The 27,129-nt window shown below is 39.0% G+C and overlaps 2 protein-coding genes across 2 annotated transcripts in view; both read right to left on the bottom strand.

Annotated features, from left to right (window-relative positions):
- Positions 1-167, bottom strand: part of sardh (sarcosine dehydrogenase) — a 45,054-nt gene extending 44,887 nt beyond the window's left edge. The window contains exon 1 of the mRNA XM_088435887.1: positions 32-167. The gene's annotated coding sequence lies outside the window, so the exon portion shown is untranslated. The remainder of the gene's footprint in view (positions 1-31) is intronic.
- A 3,877-nt stretch (positions 168-4,044) lies between these two features.
- Positions 4,045-27,129, bottom strand: part of cercam (cerebral endothelial cell adhesion molecule) — a 26,566-nt gene continuing 3,481 nt past the window's right edge. Inside the window, exons 2-14 of the mRNA XM_088435094.1 lie at positions 26,734-26,826; positions 14,617-14,869; positions 11,504-11,614; positions 11,242-11,359; positions 10,138-10,272; positions 9,848-10,052; positions 9,659-9,778; positions 9,490-9,566; positions 8,126-8,232; positions 7,856-7,988; positions 7,621-7,748; positions 6,739-6,942; positions 4,045-5,894 (exon numbers count right to left, since the gene is read on the bottom strand). Coding sequence (XP_088291220.1) covers positions 5,660-5,894; positions 6,739-6,942; positions 7,621-7,748; positions 7,856-7,988; positions 8,126-8,232; positions 9,490-9,566; positions 9,659-9,778; positions 9,848-10,052; positions 10,138-10,272; positions 11,242-11,359; positions 11,504-11,614; positions 14,617-14,825 — 1,782 coding nt within the window. The 5' untranslated portion in view covers positions 14,826-14,869; positions 26,734-26,826 and the 3' untranslated portion in view covers positions 4,045-5,659. The remainder of the gene's footprint in view (positions 5,895-6,738; positions 6,943-7,620; positions 7,749-7,855; positions 7,989-8,125; positions 8,233-9,489; positions 9,567-9,658; positions 9,779-9,847; positions 10,053-10,137; positions 10,273-11,241; positions 11,360-11,503; positions 11,615-14,616; positions 14,870-26,733; positions 26,827-27,129) is intronic.

The raw sequence follows: 27,129 nt of genomic DNA, 5'->3' as shown, positions 1-27,129 counted from the left end.
TGCAGCAGCCATGAAAGTCGCAAACACTTACCAAAATAAAAAGGCAGATTTCGAGAAGGTTCGGGTCGTTTAAGAGTGGCTAAAGGAGATCAATTACGAGGTAAAACACCGGAGACTTCCTGAGAAGTCACATGGACAGCTGTACACAACGTGGAGCAGACTACTCGTTGGCCCCGCCCCCTTTGTATTTGGAGCTAGTGGTGACAAACCTATGGCCTATTGCCAGAACCGGACAGTTGAGTCCCATTGGGACTGTATGAGTTTTGTCAATTGTATAATTCAGAGAAAATGAAAATTCGTAGAAAGTTCACATTTACTGCAGAAAAACTTGAATTCCCTGAATATCGGAAAACTGAAGTTAACAGTTTCAGTGCCAAAGAGGTTGTTTTGATGGAAACATTTTGTTTTATTCATGCACTGTCACAATTTTTACATGTCAGGGGGATCACTGCAAATTTCTTGTAAATACTTTCATCTTTAGTTTGTGTGATATTATGAATGAATCCAGGTTGTCAATACAGTATTGCCAAATGATGCGCTTGACATGCTTTTCCTCTGTGCTGTTTGACTGGGAGTATCATTAATGTCAAAAAGTTGATATGCAGTTTAACTTTTTTATGTTAGATGGATAGTTTTGGAAAATCGAGACTCACAAAAATTGATTAGTCTGCTGGCCTCTTTTTCATGTTCATTGTTTTAATTGCATTACATTATGTGATATTATTTGATAAACAGGTCACATTAACCCAGTGCTTCTCAAATATATTTTGCCCCCCCCCCCCCCCCCCCACACACACACACACGACGCACTGACTATAAATAAGATTATTACACATATTATACATAAACAAAAGGAAAAAGCAATATAAATCAACTTTTAACAAATGTTAATGATTTTTTTAGTGACTGAAAGAAAAGCAAAACCTTCAATCTTCAATTACATTCCAGATGATGAAAACAAAGCCTTTTCCTTGGGGTCACCCGCGCCCCCCCCTGGCATCACCTTGCACCCCCCTATTTGAGAAGCGCTGCATTAAGACATTATTGTTACAAGAAATAACATAACAGAAAGATGTCCTCAGAGAAAAGGTACATAACATTTTTTTTTGCTTAAAATATTCTATTATATTGCATTACAAAGTTGTGTGTTGCTATAGCTTGACATTCTATATTACGATATAATTTAGACTGCCAGGTCCACTACCTCCTAATTTTGCATGTTTTATGCCAAATGAAGGACTAATAGATAAAACACAACATAGTTGTGTAACCTAAACCTTCTTAACCAAGAACTGAAGACATGACCTTTTTTTTTTTTTTGGGGGGGGGGGGGGTCAATTCTGGTCACATTCACTGCATGATGTTAGTGATCGAGTGGGTTGTTTAAGGTTAAAAAACGAGTAGGAAGAACCGCTTGTGTGATTGAAGTAAAAGAGTGCTCAGTGGGTCTGTAAGTGGTGAAACCCCACCTCCGGCCCGACAGCCAATGAGGTGCCTACTTTAGGAAGCCTCCTGCAGAAGGAGGTTCTGTCCAGTTTGCGCAGCTTTGAGCAAGACAAGAGGGACACAGCAGCAGAATCTAACAATCTTTGCCTTCATTTATGTGAACTCTGAACCTGCCGAAAGGAAACTTTGAACAGGACCCTTGACAAATCCTAGCCCTGGTCTTGGATAACAGTATCTAATCGGGACTATTGTACATCAACTACAGAACGCACACAGTCAGCAGTATGAAACAGATTTATCTGCGGTAACAATGCAATGGAAATGTACACAATTCACTCATTAAAATTGAAATAAATGACTCACGGACACATGCGTTGACTTTAAGTTTGTGTGCATGCAATGACTCTTAAATTCTTCCCCAAAACAAACCAGGCTAAACTTAACTCCTTCCAACATGAAGTTATTTTTCAACTTAATTTATGGTATCTTAATGCAGTGTCCAAACAAAGGCCAACGGATCATTTAAAGCCTAACATCCATTTTTATTTATACTAAATAAAAAGGCTGTTTGTTGTTGATTTAATAATCTCATTTTAATTTCACCTAAAAAAGATCAAAATTTTCAAATACAACAAAAAGTGGCGTAGTCATTTATTTTCTTTCACAGATGCAGTTATAACAGTTCACCTTTTGCTGTGTTTGAGGTTAGTCCCAAGTGCTAGCTACAACCTTTTATTTGACCATCAGGAGGAATAGTGCTTTTTTTATGTGTCGTTTTACAAATAATTAGAAATGAATGTTTTTGACATTGCTCAAACACCGAGTGTTGTCAAGTTTAGTTTGGCAAAGAGCTTTGCCAATGGCTTGCTACATTAGCGTCTTGTTGCTATTGTTAGCAGTAGCTTTGGATTTATGTGGTAGTCTAAACTTAAGCTTCTTCCAAAACAATTTAATTTTAGAAGCAAACATTCTACGTTATGCTTTGTGTCAAGGTCTGATTAGTGCAACGCAAATTTGCAGGGGGTTACTGGAGCAAAAATCTAACTCTTGTTTCTATTAAGACATTTATGAGTTAAACGATATGGGCAGACTCTCAAATGTTATGTCATTCATTTTCCAAACGGCTTATCATTTTAGGAAAAAAAAAGCCATCAATGTTGTAAAATGTACTGGCAAAGATCACTTAAAACAGATAAATAATCTTCCAAACAACATATATTTATTTCATTATTTGAGTTTACTTTGTGGAGGGATCTCATTCAAATTGATTAAAGTTACTTCGGTCCAGATGAATCTAGGTCATGCAAACCAGATAGGTGGCTGTATGTGCAGCTGGGGAACTGCTTGAGGGAGAAACGCACACATGGACACAACCTGTACAGGGTTGAATAAAAAGATTTACAAAAAAAAAAATGGCATGATTCAGCATGTAGCCTTCAGTAGATCATTAATACGAATAACAGAATAATCCGCTTGCACGATGCAAGTTTACACTTGAGGATTATGCGATACGGTTCACACTACCGTCCGTACACATGCACCGAGTAATTTGCTTGTGACTAAGATCATATTTTTGCAGGCAAATTTGAAAAACTGCTATAACAGCTTGAGCACACTTTACTAAATGGTGTGCTAAGGGTAGTCATATATTGACTTTGGAATGAAGCCAGTTAATGCTCCTGTGCTACTTGTAGACTGCTAAATGTGACCTGACCAGTTCAAATTTCAGAAAAGTTTATAGACATTGCAGATAAAGAAGGAAAGTGACATCAAGTGCAAATTTGTGTCAGTGGAGGCAACATTCACGGGTTGCTTTCACTGCTTACGATCATTGCATCTGAAAAATCTTTGAGGGACAGCATAAGACACGTTTGTTCGACTAAAGCATCGCCACAGAGGGAAAGCCACGTTCAACATTTTATACTGCTCACTAATGTGTAATAATTATGAAAATGATGCACATGCGGATAAGCAATCACAGAGATTTGTGAAAAACTATTAAATTTACCAATTTGGTGACATAACAGGTTCCTTTGTGAAGTTACTCTTCAGGTTTCAAATTTTCACTAGTTGAATAACAAAAAGTCAACCCTAAGATTTCATTTGAGATTTTCGATCAACTATTCATCATTGAGTATCTTATTTCATGTTAGTTATCAGTCTTTCCCAATATTAGAGGTAAAAAAAGATGGGTAGATAATACTTCATACTAAATCAGATAATACTTATTAAGTTGGGTTATAGTTTTATAAGAATTTCTCCGCATAACTCAGTGCTTCAGTTATTTTTTGAAAGGCCCCCTGGGAAAGATAAAACATCCATATCAATGTAATATTCATACTACAAATCACTCCACTAAACCCTAACCAGCCTCTCTTGGTCACATACGTCCCCTTGTGGTCACTTTGTGGTAGTACAATATCTGAGGTTGAACCTTTTTAACCTGAGAGCGGGTGGACTACTGAGTGGAAAGGCGCAGGCTTACTCTTTTCAGTGGTTGACGACCTTAGCTCATCAGTTTCTCATGTTGTGACAAAATTGCTTCTCAACATCAACAACAAAGTCACAGTCATACAATAAAAATGTTTTAATTTTAAATGCTTATGATACAGTTATTGCTTTCTTTATGTAATGCAATAAATGCATAATGAACAGAAGACACTGATAGGTGGAAAAAGTGGTGGGATGAAAAAATAAATAAAGACAGGGTTTTGAAGAGATGAGAAATTAGAAATTAATTTCACTGAAGTGCGTGTGTAGAAGTTCCATTTAAAATCTTGGGAACATCAGAATTCGTTAAATCAATCGTTAAGCCGTCAAGATGAAAAAAGAAAAATGTTTGATGATGGAACGACGTTTGCAACACGGAGTCAATTTTGAATCTTGTGGCCCAGATGCTGCACCAAGTTCATTTATGTGGCTCACAAATCTAAGTTTTGCCGTGACTTGTGTTGAAATCAACAACAGGGCAGTAGATAGGGGGCAAGAATTGAAACGCATTCGAGCCACACATTCGTACTGTATACAAAGCGTGCAGTCCATCTTCTGGCACACCAATGTCAAGGCTAGCCATGTTAAAAAAAAAAAAAAAAAGCACATATGATAGCAACTTGCAGCACGATTTAAGTACCCAATGCTTTTCAAATGGATCAAAAATAAATGCCATTATTGATATTTTTATTGCATAATTCCCACTGTTACTTTTGCACTCATCTGCATCCTCAATGTCCTTGAAAGAACACAATTTAGTGCTTGTGCACTTTCCAAAAAAAGATTTAAATTGTTGATGATGAATATTTTGAATGTCATTCAATCTGTATGCACAAAAAATATGCTGTTTGTACAATTTACTCAGCAAATATGAACCAAATTATACCCTTAATCCCAGCATAGGTAGCAAAGCATGATTGTAACTGAGCTTCTCCTTTCAGGAAAACCATAATGGTGAGACCCACAATGACAACAACTTTGGCACTTGCACACTGTCCTGCAGTGTCAAATAAACAAACAAAAAAAAAATAGGGATGGGATGAGACACAAATCACACGAGACGAAATGTCTCTCAAGATTGAGTCCACGAGATCTTTGTGAAATTTGTAATGCAAAATAATGGCTAACAAAAAATTTCAAAATGTTTCCTTTTTACTAAGCAGACTGCAACAAAGTTAACGAGCTATTGTTTAAATGTAAATATACAAGGAGAGACAGGCTCATGTACACTCATGTGTACTCCATTGCTAGAAAAACAGCCAAAACAAAAGTCTTATGCAGTGCAGGTATGAGAAATCCCAATCTCGCAAGATCTCGTCAAACGAGATCTTGTCCCATCTTTCAAAATTATCTTAATTGTCTTTGGTAAGGTCATTTTTTTATTGGTTCTCAGATGGTGTACCTAATGAAGTGTCTACTGAGTGCATTGACGCTGCTGTTGCATGAGGTACATTTGGTTTTGAACAAACAATTGAACAGATTGTCACAATCAAAAATGTCTTTTCTCGGTTAGAAAATGAGTTTTTGCGCAAATCGCAAGAAAACCATTCCCTGATCAACACAAAAAAATAAAATAAAAATACCACCCTTACCGCCATCCTCCAGTGCCATGTCATCACTATGACGTGCTTTGCGGGAACGTCCACCTTTTGAACGGCACGGGGTGGCATTGTGAGAACACTTTGTCCTGACAGTATTCACCTCTCTATGGCCTCCCGGCGATCTAGAGCTCATCCCTGTAGGAGGCCGAGAGTATCTCGGGTGGCGGCACACCGCCCTTCAGAGTCTTGTGGGAGCCCCTCCAATCGGTTCGCACCGCGTCGTCATCCCACAGCGTGGACGTCTCCGTGTCGCTGACCCAATGGGGATCGCCGGCGTAGTGGCAGGGCTGCACCAGGAGGGGGCGCGTGCTGAAGGTTTGCAAGTTCCTGTTGGGGAAGTGGGACTTGTAGTCCTCGCTGTGAGAAGAGAAAAAAGGGAATAGAAAAATCAAGATATAACCTAACAAAAGTGGCAGACTTGTACTATATCTTTTTGGTCAAATTATATCTGATTTGTTTTGCACGATACTTGATTCTAGTATAGTTTAAAAGCTCAAAATAATACAACTAAAGATTTATTTGGGGTTGAAAAATTCCAATATTGTCCTCAGAGATAAATTTTGCAGCTTGATTCTTTTTTTTCTTTTCAGTGCGTATACTACTTAGTGCATTCAAGAGCATTAGGGCCAATTGTGGAACTCAGAAGTGCTGTGTCGTCATTGTTCATTTTTTTGTGGCCAAGTGAGGCACGCTGAATTACAATTCCAGAGGTGCTGGCGATGATCCCGTTTTCCGCACATGTTCGAGAACATGAACACAGCCAAACCGTCTGGTGCGCAGGCCTCTCAAGTATTTCATCCCGTATAGTCAGTGTGTTTTATGGATCTCATTCACTTTGCAGCGATATGGCCAACTATGTGACAACAGGGCTTTTGTTGGATCAATACGGCATTGAGATTGCATGCAAATGCTGAAAAAAACATCCGCGAAACAAAAGAACACAATGACAGCATGTGCAAACATTTTGCTATGGATCTGCAAAACATGTGCAGGGGAGGAAGAGAAGGCAGCTCTCACTGGGAAAATTTAAATGTGCATCCGAATAAATATCAGCTGCGCTACATACTTCAATTCAAATCTGAGTCTGTGTGAATCTCTTATTTGATGGTGTCTTTTTACAATTTATTGCCTTGAATGAGAATCCACAACTTCACAATCTAAACACTCTATGTGAAATGAACATGATTGAAAAAATACGTACTTTGGATGTTTGTCGTACATGATAGGGAGGAATTCGTCAACGGGCAACATTTTGGAAAGTGGCTCGGCATTGACCAGCTTCTGTGCACCCTGCTGGGAGATGGCGTAAGAGAGGGTCCAGTAGGAATAGTCGGCTACCACCAGGTTCTGGACGCCGTCCACCGCTTCCTCTTTTGTGGGGTTCACTTGCTTCCTGCCAAAGTATCTAATGCAAAGAAAAGCCACAAAATCTTGGAGGCGGAATCTTGACTGTTAACTCACTCAATACATACCTACATAATTTTACGTTGTTTTTTTTTTCTACGACTCCAGACTTTCAATCCCTGGTATTTATTTATTCATGTTACCATTTTCAAACGTTTGGCTGAAGGAGGCTCTAACAATGGCCTGTATTAAATGAATTAAGCGCCAAAGTCATCAATTAATGAAGCTCATTAAATACTAAAGTCATTTATTACTTTAGCTAAGTAAGCACTAATTTAATTGATAACTTTAGGTATTTCGGTACAAAAGTAATCACTTACTTATTACTTACTTTGATTACTTAATCAATGACTTTAGGTTCTAAAGTACTGGTGAAATTTTAGTACCTAACGCAAACCATTAATTTAGTCGTTTACTACATAAAGTGTAACTGCTTGAGTGGTTTAGTATCTGAGTGAATTAATGACCTGGGGTAATTAGTTCCTTTAGTACTGATTACTTAAGTATTTGATTCATTAAGTACCAGCCTCTGTTGGATCGATCAAAAAACACATAGACAACTAGATTTGAATGTGGGGACTCTTAGAAAATGTAAATGTTTTGGGGATCGAATGAGTTAACTGCACAACAACCAAAACATAACCTCTAGCCTTGAAAGAGGTCATAAAAGATGTCTTACATGAGATCCCAGTCCAGCTCCACCTGCTCCACCTCCTCCATCAGCCGAAGGACTCGTCGTTTAAAGTTTGCCTGGAAACGGACATCGTCCTCGAGCACCAGAGCCTTGTCCAGCTGCATGTCCACCATCTGGAGATAATGACACGAGCCCACTAAACATTGTACCCAAGGCCTTTTATGGCTAATATACAAATTTTGGCGCGACTGTTATTGTGGCACAGGTTTGCTTATGTTACCTCCTTCCAAATGTAGAAGTGGCTGAGGAAGCAGCCCACCTCCCCTTTGGTGAGGGTACGTCCTGAAAACGGATCATAGTAGCCTGGCAGTAAGTCCACCCCGAGAATCTTGATGTCACTGCTGTTCAATGCACTGCATACACACACAGGACATCATTTCCTGATTGCATTTGGCACAAGATAAAGGTAACTGATTTTATTTTTAAATCTGGGCATGACGAATTGTTCTGCTCTCCAGCTGTTTTATGATTCCTGTAAGAGAGCACTCACTTGCCATCCACGGCATCGACCACCTTGACATCGATCTCCAGCTCATTCAGGGAGAACAACATCCTGTCTCGCCGGTCAGGGCGCCGGCGCAGATTAATCAGATAAATCTAAGGAAGACGACAACAAAAAAGTAGGTTTATTTTAGAGTACTTCCTGGAACATTCCTATTCCAGAATAAAAAAAAAAAAAAAAAGTGAGATCTCTGTGAGGAGCAGAGTTTGGACACAAAAGCAGACAGTGCATGGAAGTGGAGACGAAAAATCTCCACACAAAAAAATGGAACCTAACCACAGGGAGCATGGGAAACCAGACTCAGAAAACTAGGCTAGGAAAACTGACTGAGTGCATCTTAGGCACTGGCAATAGAAAGCTTAAAGCAATATATAGAAATGTTTCAACCTTCATTGAATTATTTTCAGTATCTCCTTCTCATGTCACATTAAAAAAAAAAATGCTAAAAAGAATGTGATGGCTACACGGCCTAGGTCAAATTTCCTTATCCACACTTGGTACAAAGATGGCAACCAATTCAAACGTCTATGCGCGATTACTGTCATCATAGCAAATGTTGCGAAAACACCCCAATTAACAATGTGTGGCTGAGGAGACCAAAAGTTCATGTGGTCGCATCAAATAGCTATCAGCTTCATAGTTTGTAGTTTATACTGTGATAACACAATGCAGACATCAAATTCAACAAAAACAAACAAAATTGTGATATTGTTTAGATTTATGACCTCGTCGCTGTTTATCCTGGAGATGAAAATATTATTCTTTCTGAATGTAGGTGACTGGGAGCTCAGCTTTCAAGACACTGTGCTGGTCCTCACAGGAAATGTAGCCTTCTATTAATCAAAACAATACTACTTTGCCCATTTAGTGCCGTCATAATAAAAAATATAAGGGTTCCTTAATCCTAGTACAGTATGTTACATAATAGAGCAATCTTAAGAACCATAGCAACTGCATAGCAACTACTATCAAGCAACAAACCATTCACAACCATTAATATGGGGCCCTGTATGACAAATGTAATAATTAGATAAGTAACAACATTGACATATATATGACTATAGCAACTGATATCACAACACGTAAACAAATAAAGTGCAAATAAAAAACGAAAGTAATTATCCACTACTCAAGCTTAATAGAGAGGAAAAAAGAGCTCAGTGTTTCCCAGAATTTTCCTGACGAGCCAGGGAAACCATTTTTTCACTGTCAGCTGCCAATAAACACCTAATAGCCATAAAAATGTGCACACGCTCAATACTATATGCTGACGTTTGTATTGCTTCTCCAAAATGAGTATAATAATTTCACCATAGTGTATCATCACTCTTAGATGTAGTCTCGATGAATACCTCATCAAAGCCCATGAGGTCTCTCTGCTTGGGGAACATGTGGACGTATCGGGAAGGTTTCATCGGAGGGCCGTCAACTATTGGAAAACAGAAAAGACACGGTGACTACATTTTTCATGGTATGCAAACCTGAAAGTAGGGCAAAAAAAGATTTGGATTTTCAGCTTACTCATGGACTCCAAGTGGACATGGACAAAGCTGAGGCGATCGTCCTCCAGAGTGTGGTGAGGTTTGGCCGGGATGTTTAGGTAGCCGTAGCGCTCCTTGTTGCACAGGTACATCTGGATGGCTGGAAATCATTAACAAAGAAATAAAAAAAAGAACAGACCTGACGACTCAGTACATACTCATTCATTACCTGCAGCTCGGCAGGAGAAGGCAAAGACGATGATGTCATCGTAGGGCCAGGAGTACTCCTTGTGAGGAGGGTAGAAAGCCAGTTTTTTCATTCCCTCCTTCCTTAAATCTAGCAACATGGTGGAGTGAACCATTGGAACGGGAAAGCAACCTAAGCGGTGGCGGTTGCGGGTGGGAAAATACTCTGCTGTCCTTCGATAATAGCCCTAATAGAAAATAAAAAATCAACATAAAAAGAACGTGGAGAGTTCAAAAACAAAAGCTAACTTTTCTGAGGAGAGGACGCCTCACCTGTGGCGTTATTCCACACCAGTAATTGGAGTACGCTCCTTGAGAGTCCAGCATGGGAGCAATGACTGACTTGTTCTCTGCTATTAGCAGATTGAGGGTGTCAGGGTTGGTAAGGATGTTATCGGTGTCTGCGTACTGAAACAGGAAGAAAACAAACATGCCATTTAATTGAATGAACTATAAAACAGTACAACACCAACCTCCGCCAGTTTAGACAAACAGTGCAAAGAATCCTTAGTTTTGCTTCTTGGACACTTAAGTAAGGTTTTTGCGTGTGCTAACATTTACTAACCCAAAACAAAAAAAACAGGCCCATAGGAAGGTGCCCGTTTGTATTTTTGGGAAAAGGAAAACAACTTGAATGTAACAAAAAGAAAAAGGTTATCGTTTTTTAGCTAACAGGCTATTTCCTAATTAGTGAATAATGGTGCAAAATGTTAGCGTAGATAAATGGGATGCAACAAATGGCATTCTGGAATAAAAGAATGCTTCTATAGTAACGCAAATAAAATGTGACACACTAAATGATGTTGGCTTGTCTCTGTTTGAAGGCTTGCAGGCTACTTGGCTCAGAATAACGGAACACTACCATTTGGAAAGACAAAGTCAAGTTGTTATGTCGCGACTCGCTCCCGGAAACATCTTCAAAATAAAAGCATCTGATGCATCTATTCATATATTATTTGATTAATCTAAGGTTTATTTTGAAGTTGGCCTTTCCACCACGTTTCTGCCGTGTGCATTTTATTAAACCGATGCACTCAGATTACTTAATGACTTGTTTCATTACGATAAAAAACTGATTTGTTGTTTTGGTTTTCTGTATTTAGTGGCTACTGCCTCAATCTAAGACTAACACAAGATGTTACAATTTCACATGAGATGCTCCCTTTCTTGGATGGAGTGAAAGCATCAACAGTGACAAAATGGCCTTCATGGGCATTCATATTGTACATATTTTCAAATCAATATTTGTGCTTATACTGTATATCCCCCTCCATAAAATCTCGCTTAATCCAGGTCCAATTACCAACATTTCATCCTTATGCGTCCATACTTGGCAGAGGCATATTTACTCCTCAATGGCGTGGTTGTATTCCATACCAGGATGTAGTCAGCCCAGCGTTTCCTGGCGAAGTTGAGAGCCGCCTGCTTTAGCTTCATCACATACTCATATCTGCCGTTAGGCCAGTGTTTTGGGCCCATCTCTCCCACATAGGACCTGAAACAAGGCATTTTACAGACACACATTTTGGTGAAACTAAAGCAGTCTTACGTACATACAGATAGCAATATGACAAGTCTAAGTGGCTGAAGACGGAATTAGTTGCATCCAATTAAACCTGCACTGAAAATGAAGGCTTACACAGGTTGCTCCATGGGTCTCCACTCAACATAATGATAGAATTTCTGCATGACAGTGAGCCATTCTTTCAACATGGCTGTGGTGTTATCTGCGTTGTGATCTGTGGCAGCCCTGTGGAGCACACCAAAGAAAAATAAAAGCAGTCAATATGGAGAACGCAGTGAGCAAAAATACTACCCAATACCAGTGTTTTCTTTAATAGTGAGCTCCTACATGACTTATCTACAATACCAGTCAAGTGTTTGAAGATCTTTTCTCATTCAACAGCATGAGAAGGTTCCTCCAAACCTTTGATTGGTTATCAGATTCCTCTGGTGAGAATTCAGGGCCAGTAATTCCTTCTATACTGGCCTAAATACTATCAGAAGCACTCACTATACATTTACAAACTCAAATAGTTCCTCACAAGAACAGCTTAGGGACCCCTGATGACATCAGAAATGTTCCATCTGTTCTGATATGTTAGATCAGAGCAAAACTTCTTACAACCAACTTTGACTAGCAAAACACATCTTTAGTAATATGCACACGTTAACACTTTTAATCATATGGATTTCTAGCGAATATGATGCAGTTTATTGAGCTGTTTATGGTTTTGTCATTTTATTAGATAAATATTGATTCTGAGCTGCTGCAGATGAAAGAGGCCAAGTTGTGTGCCATTATATTTTTGCATAGTGCATTACTGACAGTTTCAGTAATTGCAAGTGGTGGTATTAGGACTGTGGAATAAACTGGAGAACTGAGCAATTAAATCGCAGGAAACAAAATCTCTGCCAGGCACTGTCATCGTCATCATGCTTCAAACTGTTTTTTCTAATATTTCCTGTACACTCCAAAAAAATTGCAGTTTTGATTTTGACGGGAAATGTTCAGTTCATTTCCACATATCACAACTTTTCTGGATGAGCCGAGTACACAGTGTTAAATGGAAAGAAGGCCAGGTTACCACACATTTGCTAAGCTATTTTTTTTCTTGGATTTCAGGCGACCAAAATCACTCCATTAGCCAAACCCATGCCTACCAAAGTCATTTCGCCAAAGCAACATCTATAACGTAACATCTGTAAAAATCTGTAACGTCAAAAACGCAAGATTCAACCCGGTAAACAGCAAGCTTGTTGCATAAAATGTCAGTAAAATAAGTAAAATAACACAATGCTGTCAGCACACACTGAAAATGGACTGAGGCCTGTAACAAAGGTTAAAAACCTCACAGCAGTTCCAACTCCTTCCTAGTGGTTGACTCCATTGACACCACACACCAAAACCAGCGGACATTTCAGCAGCTGCTTTCTTCTTCACCAACAAATGAGTCAGGACTTCACTGTGACATATTTGTGCACACTTCCGTTGCTGAACAGTATTGCAGCTCAAATGCATATCAGTGGATATTAGATGTGTGTTCAGTATGCTCTAAATGTATAGTCCTTCCAAGACTAACACGTCAGAACTGCGTGGCAGTCATGCTGACTACACTGTACAGCCCTGGCCCACATCCATCTACAGATTTTCTAGAGCGCTTGCTCTAATTTGAGTCACATGGGAGCTGGAGCCTATCTCATCTGACTTTGGGCGAGAAATGTCATACAGTACACCAAACACTGGTTTCCAGTCAATCACTTGGTGTAAAAATCCTAGTTTTTTACAGTGATATGTTCTGAGCACTCCCTTTTATTTAAACATGTCATTCTGATTAATAATGAGGTTGTGGAATATGAATTAGGCAGAAATATCCAGCTTTAAAAAAAAAAAAACAAAAAAAAACGACTATATTAACTCAGCTCTATAATATTCCTGTAGCATCTGAACTCTGCTAGCTTTGCAACCAAACTGGGTGAAGAGTCACCGCCACAAAGACAGACTAAAATAGATGGTTATGTAGTTTTACTTTAAAAAGCAACTCATTTTCTCATTAGAAAAATGAAAAAAATAATTGAGCACTCTGCAGAGTAAGATTGGGTGGTTTTGTTCTGCTGTTGTATTTTACAGTGAAAGAAAAATCATATTAAAGGACCACAGAAATACATTAAAATAGTATTTGAAACGTAATATCATTTGTTTTACAAAAATGAAACCCTTGTGAGGATTAGGGGTCAAGATATTGGGTGGCTAGATGGATGATTTTAACTCTTTTAAAGTAAAGCGTTATCGGAAAAGGAAACCTCTAGAGCAGGGTTCACTAATATGCCCCCGGGGATCATTAACATGATTGGTGTCCTCACATAAACTGCTAGCCCTTTGTATTACTCAGTACCAAAGAAGTAGGTCTCAGATCAAAAAGGTTGGTGTCACCTGCTCTAGAGGGCCGGTATATTTAGCATTTCACTCATCTTTCAAGGCCAACAGAATATTGTCTGCTATGTCTATGTTAATATGGGTGGTATGAAAGATTGACTTCCATTCTTCAATTACAGTACACTTGCGTGCAGGTAATAGTCGTATGTGTGGAAAACACTGCCATCCAATGGTCACAGTTATCACAAGTGTTCAATTGGTTTATACTTGATGAGCATTAGTCAAGGGTGTCAGCAACCCTTTGTAAAAAAAAAACGTATTTGATGGGGTTTTTATTATTTATTATTGTTATTGAGTTTAAAAAAAATCTTGTGTGCACTACTTTAAGCACTTTTAGGGGGCGACCATTTGCTGTCGATTGAAGATGACATCAGCGTTGTTCAAGTAACTCCCTGGCATAGGTCCCTTTTCTCCGTGTTTGGTCATGTGACACTTAAAAAAAATATATAAAAAGGTTTAGTGCGTACAAGCGGAAGAATTGATTCACATGGGGGGAAAAATCTAGGTTTAGTGTAAAAATTTGGCTAAAAAAGTGCCTCAATTCCGAACAAGAAACAAAATGTGGGATTGACTACATATAGTAACTGAAAAAGGTATTCTCAAAAAATAAATAAATAAATGAAACTGACAAGGGATTTTAGTCCGACTACACCCTAAAACTGAGCCGTATACGGCCGTGCAAACTAATTTTAAATAATAAATAGAAGGGGGAAAAGTCGACTTTGAGTGAACATGAAACTTGCAGCAGCCGCTGGACAGGATTGAGGTCGTTCCTTTAATACAGATATTTAAATGCAAAAAGATGGTTCACTCACCACACCGAGATGCGATCTTTCGGGTAGTCGAGCCTCTCCAGAGCTCCGAGGTAGTAAGGCAGGGAGTGAGCGGCGTTCCTGGCGATGATGGCGATCACCACCGTCGGAGGCTGCATTCTCGACTCCTCGGGAGATCTCTCCTCGGAGAAGTAGCATTGAGCCGGGCACATCAAAACGCCCAATATGCAAACAATGCAGCCGAGTAACATGGCGAAACAAGCTCCGAACGTGCCTGCTTCTTCTTCGTCTTCTTCTGGAAGGAAAGAAGGAAGGTGGAGTACAGGGAGCTGCCGGACGCGTCAGCAGTCCAAGTTACCACAAAAAAAGGGCATTCCCAAGTTTCCAAGCCCCTTTCTCCCTTTTCCAGCGAACAAGTTCGAACATTTCCCCTCCTCTCGGTTTACAACTTCCGCTGTTGTAAGAACTAATCCCAAATTAAAGCACATAACGATGGGATTTGGTCGAAAAAAAACTTGACACGTTTTAAAAGTGTTCTCCCGTGAAATAAACAATACACAGTGTGTTATCGCGTAAAGTCCACTTTAGCGTTGTTTGGATTTAATGGTTTAAGACGTCAAATAGCGCAGCGTGGGAGTGAAATCGAACTTTTTGGATAAAGCTGCCTTTCATTATCGTTAAGCGATCACGTCAGCAGTTGCGGGAATGAGCCACTAGGCGGCGCCGCTTGACCAATTAAAGAACCCCATAGTACCGCAGTGGCTCATTTAAGAAATATAATACTGGCTCGCACGACGGTCCCAACGTACAACTATTCCAAGTTATGTCAGGAGACGTCATCTTGAATCTTGAAAAGCAAAAGCTTAGTTACCGCCGTCATTTGTTTCACTTGTATATAAAGTCAATGTATATATGAATGTATGTATGTAATCATATGAATTGGTTTCTTCTTATGTGTTTTATATGAAAACAACATGCCATTTTAGTTTTCTAAAATGCACTCAATCAATAACTATTGACATATTTTAACGCCTTTCAGGGTCGAAACATTAATTCCCAGGTACTCATGATCATTTCTTTTGAAGGGTTTGGGTGAAAGAGGATCTGAAAATAGCTGGCACTGAATGAGTTAAATTTTATGTAACAGTTTCTTGCTATAATAAGGGCAATTTTATTGCCTGCCTCGTTGTTTTCTTCTTTACTTTTGTTTTATAATTGCGCTACTCTGAATTGGTTTGCAATATCAAAAAAGAAAACAAAAACGTATGTGGTATTATTGCCACTTTGGGGTCTTCTGATGATGCAGAGAACAGTGAAACACATAAACCCTAACCACATGCCAAATGTTTGCCAACAGGTTTCATGTGGGTTTTTTTTCCACTCTTGTCATAGGTAATATTTTATTCACGATACCCTTGTGACAAGAGCAGGGCAGGCAAATGTCTCACAACCCCATGTGAGGATTTGGCAACCTTTGGTAACGTTTTGGTGAATGTTGACAAACTTTAACCTATACTGATGAGATCAAAAGATCCATTAACTTTGCAAATTTACTTCCTTTATTGCCTGAAACAGTTCAGAATTCACCCTGCTTTTTCCAACTTTAACTACAAAAGGAACAGGTTGCATTGGCAGCCATAGTGTATGCTCACATGGCCATGGAACAGCGGAGCAGCCAATTGTCCCAAATCTATTGCGGTATAATTCAGGGCCAAAAAAATGAGAATATCGACGACTAAATATTAATGGATGTGACTGTATGTGCCCTGCGATTGGCTGGCGACCAGTACAGCATGCTGTCCGCTTCTCATCCAAGTTGACCTTGTTGCGGAATGGACAGTAAAAAAAAAAAAAAATGAATGTGTTAAAGATAAACAGCAATGAAAAGGCTCCAACAATAATAATAAGTACAAACCGCTGGAATTTGTGCTTAATTGTCTGCTTCAAACCAAAATGGCCGACATCCTATTCATCCTCAGGGAGAATATAATGTCTAAGATGATTAAAATACATTCCGCAATAGAAAAACAATTATGTGGCCTTGGTGTCCAACTGCAAAGTAAAGAACAAAGTAACATAATTCAACTCGAGAGGTATGCTATTCCGTCACTTTGCCTTAGAAAGTAGAGGAGTCAGGGTTGCCATGGCAACATTACAGCTACTGTCCAACTTACTACGAGGAACATCCATCCATCCATTTTCTAGAGCCGCTTATCCCCACAGAGGTCGCTGGCGCCTATCGCAGCTGGCTTCAGTCAGTAGGCAGTGGACACCCTGAACTGGTTTCCAGCCAATCGCAGGGCACACAGAGACGAACGACCATACACGCATCCAATCACACCTAAGGACAATTTAGTATGTCCACGTCACCTGCCTTTGAACTGTGTGGCGGACAAGCTATCCACTGCCCCACCAAGCCGCCCTACTGCAAGGAACAGAAGAATAACAATGTAGCTGATGCTGAATGTTACATATCATTTCTATAATACTGTTACTGCAATTTTAATTAAGAATTTCAATACTATTACACATTTTTTGCACAGTACTAAATAAATAAAATTAGAAAAAAATTGTGAGAGAAGACTGGTATATTGTCTGTCCACCTGTGTTAATAAACCATTTGAGTTCAAATGTCTATAAGACCGTCAATGATATTCTGCATTGTGTGTTAGCATTTAGTTAACATACAACAGAAAAAGTCTATTTCTTTTGAAAAAAAATCTGATTTCTGATTGGAATATTGGTACAATACTCTTCTGTTGCCATAAAAATGTGCCTTAATCTCATTTTATTTTATCTTAAATAAATAGTTTTGCATTAATTAATTAAAAATATTTTCCATAAAGTTAGGATTTTGGTCAAACAATGTTTTCCATAACTCGAAGACCTTTTGGTTTTCTTCTAATATTCTGACTTGATTTTATTTTAGTAACTTAAAGAAACTTTTCTTAAAGAAAAAAAATACACATGTAATACAACGAAAAACTAATAGGACTTTACTACACATTTATTACACATTTTCTTGAAAAGTATTGCTTTTATATATATATATATATATATATATATATATATATATATATATATATATATATATATATATAAAAGCAATATATATATATATATATATATATATATATATATATATATATATATATATATATATATATATATATATATATATATATATATATATATATATATATATATATATATATATATTTAAAATATATAGGACTATATAAAAATATATAGGACTCCGTTGGCGGGCTCCAAACATAAGGCCGGGCGGCTGTGGATGACAATAGCAGCGTTGGGCATTAAAAGGGTCATTTGTGTGGACAGGTCAAAGGTTGAGGGTCAAAACTCTCCTTTTCATAGCACCCTGAGTGTCGCCACGCTCACACAGCAACACGCACATGCACACACACGTATGTCAGGGGGCCACTTTCCCAGCCTTCGGTGACTGCCAGCGAGCTGGGAGAGTTCAACCTTGGGTGTGCTAACTTTTCACAGCGAGGTCAAGGGTGGTGCTGGCGTTTGTGCGCGGGGGTGTGTGAATGCGGGGCATAGGGAAAAGGAAAAAGTTAGAGAAAGGATCCAAGACAAAAAGAAATTCATCATTGTTTGGCTAAAGAAAATATATACAGCCTCACTTGACCTCACCTAATATTTTAAATGGGGAGAATTCAGCTAAATTACACACATTACAAGACACAATTGGCAAATTGTGTTAGATTATAAAAAAATGAGAACACAGTATTGAAAATCATATGTGGTTTATTGGGCAACTTGCAACACACTGGTATTACTACTTTTTTTTTTTAATCTTTATCTTGAAAAAAATAAGACATGATGAAATTGGAACCAAAATCTCCTAAAAAATACATATTTTTGCATGAAATTTGTTGTATTTGAGAAAAAAATCTAATTTAACTCAAAAATTTTAAAGCACTTCTTCTTATCTTCTCAGCAGGTAGCGATTTTGGCCCTTGGCTTTGACTGAAAAAAAACCCATCAATGTTGTTCAGAGATCAGGTAACAACGCAGATCACCTGTTTTCTGAACTTGGTCATGTGACATTTGTAAGCTGAGCTGAGATGCTTGTTATCTGCAAATTGAGCAACCGTGAGGTCTTTTTCGGTGGACAGCAAGTGGCAAAATGGTTGCCCTCTCAGATGAATTAAAGACAGGTGCGTTTTGATGCCTGATGAACTCATTCAGTCCCAGCTATTTTCTGAACCTTATTAACCCAAATACCTGAAAAAGGCATTAATAAACTAAAATACAAAATAAAATAATAAATAAACAAATACCTGGGATAGGAATTACATGCTCAAATTATATGTAGAAAAATACACCTTTGAGGTTGAATGAGTTAAAATTGGATTGAATTTTGAGTAATGGGGCCGCACAGAATATATTTTTGAAAAAAAGAAGTCTTTATTTGGCTTGTTTTTCGCTCACATTTCAGAATTTCTTTCTCATTATAATGTGATTCTCTAAAAGGAAAAAAAATGATATCTTCATTTGCTCATTTAAACTCATGTGTCACAGTAAGAAAACACTTGTTTGCTCTGAATGTTACAACTTTTTTGTTGTTCTAGAATTGTATTCACAAAACTTGCAAAGTCACAAAACTGGGGGTGCCACAGATGCCCCTACTCCTTCTTTTAGAATTGCGGTATGTTTTGGTTGACCTTACCAGCTCACCATCCGATGGCTATCCCCATTCCCTCCACCTTCTTTGTATAGGTTAAAATGTGTCTCTTGTGTGTGTTCAGATCAGCTGCGTATGGGCGTTCCGAGATCCATGACATTCTCCTGGGCTTCCAGGACCTTTATTGCTACGGCAATAATCAATAGCGTTCCCACAGAGACGCCTTTTTGGCCCGGGCGGGTCAATAGCTGTCACTCAGGGTCTGTGTGGAGGCACGTACCCTCTTACTCAGCAACTAGAGAATGCTCGCTCGCTCTATCCACTCTGGCTACAGCCTTTCCCCGACGGCCCACTGGCATCACGCGTCTCAGTAGCGTAATGTTTGCACTATTCAATAAGTCACATAGTGGATGGGTGTACATCATGAGGGCTACGGTTCAATATTGTCATGTATGTGAGGCGGGGTTGACTAAAGCTGCATATATATATATATATATATATATATATATATATATATATATATATATATATATATATATATATATATATATATATATATATATATATATATATATATATATATATACAGTGGGCCCCCGATTTACGAACCCCCTGTCTTACGACGTAGACCGCGTCAATTTTTTGTCCCCCTCTTACGCACAAACCTTTCGTCTTACGAACCATCCAGCATGCCGGTCAGTGTGTCTGCACTATTTTTTTCGCTTTGCTGCATCAACAAAAAGAACTTTTCTCGCATGTCACGGAAATGCCGATATGGTTTTGGTTGATTCAGGTCACAGTCACGGTCTCAGGCACGGAGATGCCGATATGCTATTGGTCAATTAAGGGCACAGTCACGGTCTCAGTCACGGAGATGCCGATATGCTATTGGCCGGCGTCACGTCAATCACAGAAAAGCCGATATGCTATTGGCCGAACGCCCTCATCTAGCTTGATGGCATGAGCTGGTTGGTGTGTGTTGTGAAGATTTTGCAAACTTTATCTGTTAGACATGGCTTGTAAAATTGCAAGTGGCGGTAAAGGAAGAAGTAAGAGGATGATGACAATAGAAACGAAGCAGGAGATAATAAAAAAATACGAAGGAGGTGCATGCATAGTTAACCTTGCTAGCGAGTATGGCCGTAACCGCTCGACAATCGGTACAATTCTCAATAACAAGGAAGCTATGAAAGCAAGCAAGTCTTCTAAGGGCAAGACTTTCCTTGTCAGGGTACGGACCTCGGTCAACAACAAAATGGAGAGGCTTCTTCTATTATGAATTAAAGAGAAGGAAATCGCCGGTGATATGTTCTCGTTTAAGAAAAGTTCTCGTTTAAGAAAAAAAAAAAAAAAAATTCTGCGGGTTCATTTCTGCTCCCCTCCACTTCCACCTACCACCAGCTCAAGACACGTCGCCACAAAGGTAAATGTAATTTAAATCTCATGTTCTCAGGTATAGAGAAAAATGGTGCATTTGATACAGGGTCAAAAATTTTCAGTCATCCTTTTTTTGACAAGTATGAAATAAGCACATGAAGGTAATGCAACTTATGGCTAGCAAACAAGCTAGTAGAGAAGCAATATCTCCCTTTTGCTCGGTGGTGAGACAAACAAAAAATAATTGGAGGAGAAATATATGAATGAGTGCCATAAGGTTGAACGATTTTAGGACAAATATTGAGATTTTGATCAAAGTTGCACTTTTTTCTTTTTTTTTTTTTTTTTAACAAATCAATGTTCAGTCCAAAAATCACCAGCTATATTCAAAATGTTTATAAACATGACAGTGTCATATAGTCATTGTTCTCTCTGGTTTTTTTGATTCACAATTTAAAATTTTATGTAAACCTGCCTGTTGATGCAGTTATTTTGGTCATTTCCAGAGAGCATTTCACATTAGCAATTAGCATGCTTAGCGACCCCTCTTTTGCCTTTGGTGGAAAGGGCAACTTTATTCGTCATCACAATAGAGAGGATCCGCAAGATGCAGCTTGTTTGCTGGTGCTCAGACTTACATGTACAATAACATGTATGAAGGGGAGGAACGGTGGATAAGTTGTTAGCATGTATGCCTCACAGTTCAGAGGCTGCGTGTTTGAATCCTGTGTGGAGTTTGCATGTACTACACAAGCCCACGTGGGTTTTCTCCAGGTACTCCGAGATTCCTGAAAACATGCATCGTAGGTACGTTGGACACTTCAAATTGCCCTTAGGTGCATGTCCTATGATTGGCTGGCAACCAGTTCAGGGTGTTCCCTGCTGGCCTGTGACGCCATTTAAGGACAGGTGGCTAAGGAAATGGATGGATGGATGGATGGATGGATGGATGGATGGATGGATGGATGGATGGATGGAATCTGTGGTGCCGTGGAGCACGCTAGTTTAGCGCCAAGTGTTATAGAAATGACTGTCTGTATGAGTGACGGTGATGAAAATGTGATGCCTTTTTTTCACTAGTTCGGAGCTGGTTTGCGTGACCTGTAGCATGCTACTGATTGGTGAGCTTCAGTGTTGGGAGTAATGCATTCAAAAAGTAATGTAGTTACTGTAATGCATTACTTTTTGCTGTAACACGGTAGTGTAATATATTAGCCTGAAAGTGGTGTTTTTTTTCAACCAAATTCACCAAAAACACTGCGGGATTGGAGGAAAAAGGTCCGAAGCAAAATGTTTACTTGCTGTTAATTGTATCTACAACAGCAGAGATGAATGTGGCAGTTTGCAAACAGGTTGAATATGTTGAATACATACACAAAATGGACATACGGCCGTTACTTTTAGTTCGTCAGAGATAAAGATAAGAAGAATATAATTATTAGGTGCATTTTGTGCATGACACCTAAAGAGCTGTCCACTTTGCGAAGTAGGACCTGTAATTTGACAAATCATTTAGAGCGGTGTCGTAGTAACGTGAAGTTAGTGAAAAGAAAACACGCGGAGGATTTGTGCTACCTTGCTGAGGGATGACATTTCAACATCAAGAGGTTAGAAGATTTGTTAGGAGATACGCTGGCGCTTTCCACAGTGGATTCACCAGCATTTGGAAACCTTATCAGCAAGATCCTAGCAATAATAACAACCTAAGATAATGCAAATTTTCACGGTACGATTGCTATTAATAATAGTCTATAAATAGTTCTGGTCAGTATGTATCAAGATGAAGCACACAATAACAATGATGAAGGCTAGCTGCTAACGTTAGCCCCACCAAAACCATCTATTTTTTGAAACATCTGTCCCTAACCTAGTTGACTGAACTTGAATTTGAATATTAACATTGAAATTGGTAAATGCACAAACTATTTTTGCCTACAGCATAAACAATGCATCACTATGCTGTGAAGCTAAGTAATAAAGGGATTGAAATACAACAAAAAGATGTTTTTATCTTTTCTTTAAAGGTTCACAATACAATACAGATGAAATGATTTGTACTTTTTTTAAGCTTAAACCAACCTTTCACTAGATGTGTAAATAGCATAATGAGCTCTATTTAGAATGGAAAATCCATAATTCCAGTCATGGTGATGAGAGTAATATAAAAGTCATGCAATAGTAGTGTAATTCCTTACATTTCAATTAACACTAATATTGTAATCTACCTAATTACTATGAAATGACAGAAATAAGTAATTAATAATGCATTACAGTATTGAAGTAACTGAAGTCACACTAGTGAGCTTGGAGGATAAGAAAAAAAAATGCAGCTTTGACGATCCTGAAATTGTGTCGTCTATGCTTGTGGTTTTGGTCCCAGAGCAATTTATCATTCCACCCTAACAGTGGTGGCTAAGTTTTGGGAATGACAGGCCGCCACTCCCAAATGAATGTAGAGGAAAGACTGCTTTGGACGAGGATGCCCGGAAACCTGTTAGCGTGTAAGGTATCCACTGGCGGCTGGGAGAATATATTCCAGTCCCATTAATGTTCAGGCTTTAAGTACTGTATATTTATTTTGCTATCTTAAGCATGTAGAGACGACTAGACACAAGAAAGTTGCTAGATAAAGTAGCACCGATTGTTTTCAGCAGGGAATGGTTTCACAGACACACAGATAGCATTTAGAGTGGAGACAATGGTTTGATTTTTCATTATTTTGAAGCCTCATATTATATACTGGGCTGTTTTTTTTTTTTTTTTTAATATATTGGGTGATGGTACTCTCATAAATATTAAAAATGCTTTGAAAATATTTCGAGGCAAGCTGGCCTACATATGATATTTGAAATGATTTATGTAGCAGAGTTTAACATAAATAAATAAATTGCACATTAAGATATAAACTTGATGTATAGGAGCAGATTTACATTACTCCCGCTACTCCCCGGATGACGCTGTCCATCCGCTCTTGTTGCCAGGCAACAGTGCAGCCAATGTCCAAGAATTCTGGGGGATGTTTAGGCAGTGGCATGCAAGCGGGGGGAGGAAGGAAGGTGTGTTTGTATGTGGGGTAGAGGGATGATGGGGGGCGTGAAGAGTGGAGGAAGGGGGAGAGGGTGGAGTCACCTTTAATCCTTTAATGTGAAACATGATGCCATGAGCTGATTCTTCCTGGATTTATTTGACAGACATCAGATGCCGCTGTCTTGTTTTCTTTTATATTTAGTGCAGAGGGGGTGAATTTTGCCATTGTAGTGTAAGTCTTTGTAGTCTGTGGGCAAAACAGGTAACTAGTGATATGTGAAAAAATAAATCACTGAATTAATTACAGATACAATTTACATTTAATAAGGGAAACACAAGCAGTTATATTAGAATTTGGTTTAGTAATGTTTTGTTTTTTTGACCAATTACTTTTAAATGCAGTTCAGTTGTATTTATCTTTTAGGTGCAATACATTTGCATTAAGAACATTGAAGCACAATTTTCAAAAAATACAACATGTTTTTAATTCATTTCTGTTTAATTTTCCTAGTTTTAAGCAAAGAATTGCTGTTCATGTTCACCACGATTTGAGCTGCGTAAGAAAAATAAACATCTTCCTCAAAAGTACGCCTCTTTTCCCATCAGGACAAAAACGGGTTGTAACTGCAATGATCTCAGTTCATTGACACCATTGTTCACACATGCGAGCTTTAAATAGTTTAATTGCTGAGCTCGTTTGAACTTTGTTGCTAGCCAAAAAAGCAGCCCATAAACAGTCAATGAATATAGCCTTGATGATGACTAAAATTGTGAACTTTTAAAGAAAAGTTTTGCAAATTACAACATGTTTTGACAATTAAACTTGTGGTTGTGAGTGAAAGTATTGATAATATGAGAGTAATGTCAAGAAAAGTGTGTTTATCCTGAGAATTAAGGCTTAATTCAATTGAATTAATCACAAGAGAAAAAGTGTTAATATTATAAGTACATTGTTGTAACGCCGCAGGGAAAATGCTATCCTTTAAATGAATGAAATCGATGATTATAACTTTACCCGAAAAAGTCAGATGTTACACTTTACTTATTATAGTCATGGTGCTGGAAAGAAGGCTGCTACCCTCTTGTGGGAATGTGTAATTGCATTCACCATGTTTTTGATATGCGCTGGTCAACAAAGCTACAGGCCAGATATTATTCATTTTAAAGGCTGAATCCATTTTGAACATGAGCCACATTTCTGGATTATGTGATCAGAGAATGGGGGGAAACCAAGCTGCTGTGATGCAGAGTTGGTAACCACCGAGAAGGAATTGAAGGCGCCAAGCCAACTGCCACAAGCGTGAGCATGAACTCATCCTCACTCAGCAGCAGGATGCAAAGAGATGCCTTCACCAGAGGAGGTTTAGCCCAAGAATTCCCATGCGGCTTTCGTCCACTCCCTCTCCCCTCTATCCAGCAACAGGATGGTGTGATGGCCCACCCTGCCGACCGGGCCTCCCTCTCCCCTGCCAAGCCTTTTAGCCAGCGGGTTAAACATTGATTTGCGAATGGGGAGAGGCACAGTGGTCCCCGCGTGGAGCGTAGCAGTCCCCTACTGCTTCTGTGTGTATACACACACACCCGGCACTATACACCACCAAGAGCATCGGTTGCCATGAAAGGCACTCAGCCAAAAGGCCTTCATTCAACAAGGCTGGACGCGCCATCCTGAGCCCTCACATTTTCTTTGTCGCTTTAGCCATTTAGACAATGATACTTGATTCTCTTAATCTCATTAACTTAAGCCAAATATGCACAGCAATGCCAGGCAGTGTTTGAGCCTCATTGAAGAAAGTACAAGAAAGTACAAATGAACTAAGCCTTTCCGAATCATTACAATTCTCAATTTCAACCAAGCTGGTCTCTGAATCTCCCCAATTCCCGCCTTCGCTTTCATCATTGTCACAAAAGTGTACGCATACCAGGTCAGTCTATTATTATAGCGCCATGCAAATTGCAAGCCAACAGATGATTGAGGCAATCTTTTTACTCTTTGCAAAGAGCCATTTTGCTACAACGGCCTTATCAACTGTTTTAAATCCATCTGTTTATACAAGAACTTGAAGATCCATAAAAAAACATTCCAAACCAAACCCTGAAACGCTCACTGAAGCTTGTTTAAAGCCTAATTTTAGATCCTCATGGTGACTAGGTTATTGATATTGATTGAATACAAAATCAGTAATTGTCAGCTTTATATGCCAGGGATTCCTTGTATGGATATGTATGACAATGGCAAGACAATGAGCAATTGTATTCGCTGCACTCTAAACAAAGTTGAGTCGAAAACTACCCAATTATGGGTAATAAAAGGACTGGCACAATATTCAGGTCAATACGACCCGACTTTCCGATATACAGTACACAAAACAAGCTAAGCTTTGTGGTTGCCTTGTAGAAAACGGCCCATGGTTTGGCTTGTATTTTGCAAGACAACCGAAAAACTGTGGGTCCCAATGATTCAACTGTTGGGGTGGTCCGTGTTTGACCCTTATTTGGGACGCTTTCATCCCAACTGCTTTTATCACAAATTATTTCTTTTGATTCATTGTTGCCCGGCTATCTTGAATATTTATGCCTTGTAGTATTGATAATTATAAGGCTTTCTTCTCATTGTTGCACAGCCATCGTAAGTACTTAGGCCTTCTAATCTAAAGAATATACAACTTTATTCTAAAAACTGCAACTTTAAATGCTTGTATATCTTCTTCAATCTAAGACATTTGTGAAACGTCTCCTTGAAAGTTTTTGACTTTCATTTGAAAATACGCAACTTCTTATTTTGAAACTACAAAATTTTATTTCTGTAAAATTTAGATTATGTTTTAAAACGTATTGATTTGATTTCTAGAAAATACATGATTTAATTCAGACAATTTTTGGGAGAGTGGCCCTCAAACAGTCATACTATAGCATTTGTTATTATAACCACGAGTAAACATTAGACTTGAATGCTTTGGAATTACAGTATGAAAAAAGTGTTACGCAGCAGATGCTTTGGCGCGTTCTTCACAGCATGACGTTTAACGTAGCTTTCAAACCCCGGGGCACAGGGAGGGCTTTTAGGCGAGAGTGAAAGTGGAAGCCTCTTGACTTACTGGGTTTTCCCGCCTCAGGAGGAGTCAGCGCATGAAAAGGGCAAAGCGAGGAAGGAGAGGACGCGGTGGTTTGCTTTTCACCACTTTTGCAACCTGCAAGAAAAGAGCAATGAATGAGTGACTGGCTGGATGAATGAGAGGCGGGCTGAGGCTGAAGAGGGGCTCCGGCCTCGTGGATCAGCAGAGGTTAACTCGGTTTCTTCACAGAGATGAAAAGGGGAGGAGGAGGAGGGGGTGGATTGAGCTTTAAAGAGGAGGACCCCCTGCGCCCAGGGCGGGATCAGTCAGGATGATTTATTAGAGACACAAGAGAGAGGAGAGAAGAAGAAGAAGAAAAGGGGTGTGGACCAAGGGAGCTTGTACGCATCAAACAAACGCTGCAGCGGTAGAAACTGC

This window comes from Hippichthys cyanospilos, chromosome 15, assembly GCF_059441005.1.
Source record: "Hippichthys cyanospilos isolate Australia breed blue-spotted pipefish chromosome 15, RoL_Hcya_1.0, whole genome shotgun sequence".
Lineage (NCBI taxonomy): Eukaryota > Metazoa > Chordata > Actinopteri > Syngnathiformes > Syngnathidae > Hippichthys > Hippichthys cyanospilos.
This window is presented reverse-complemented; position numbering and strand designations above follow the sequence as displayed.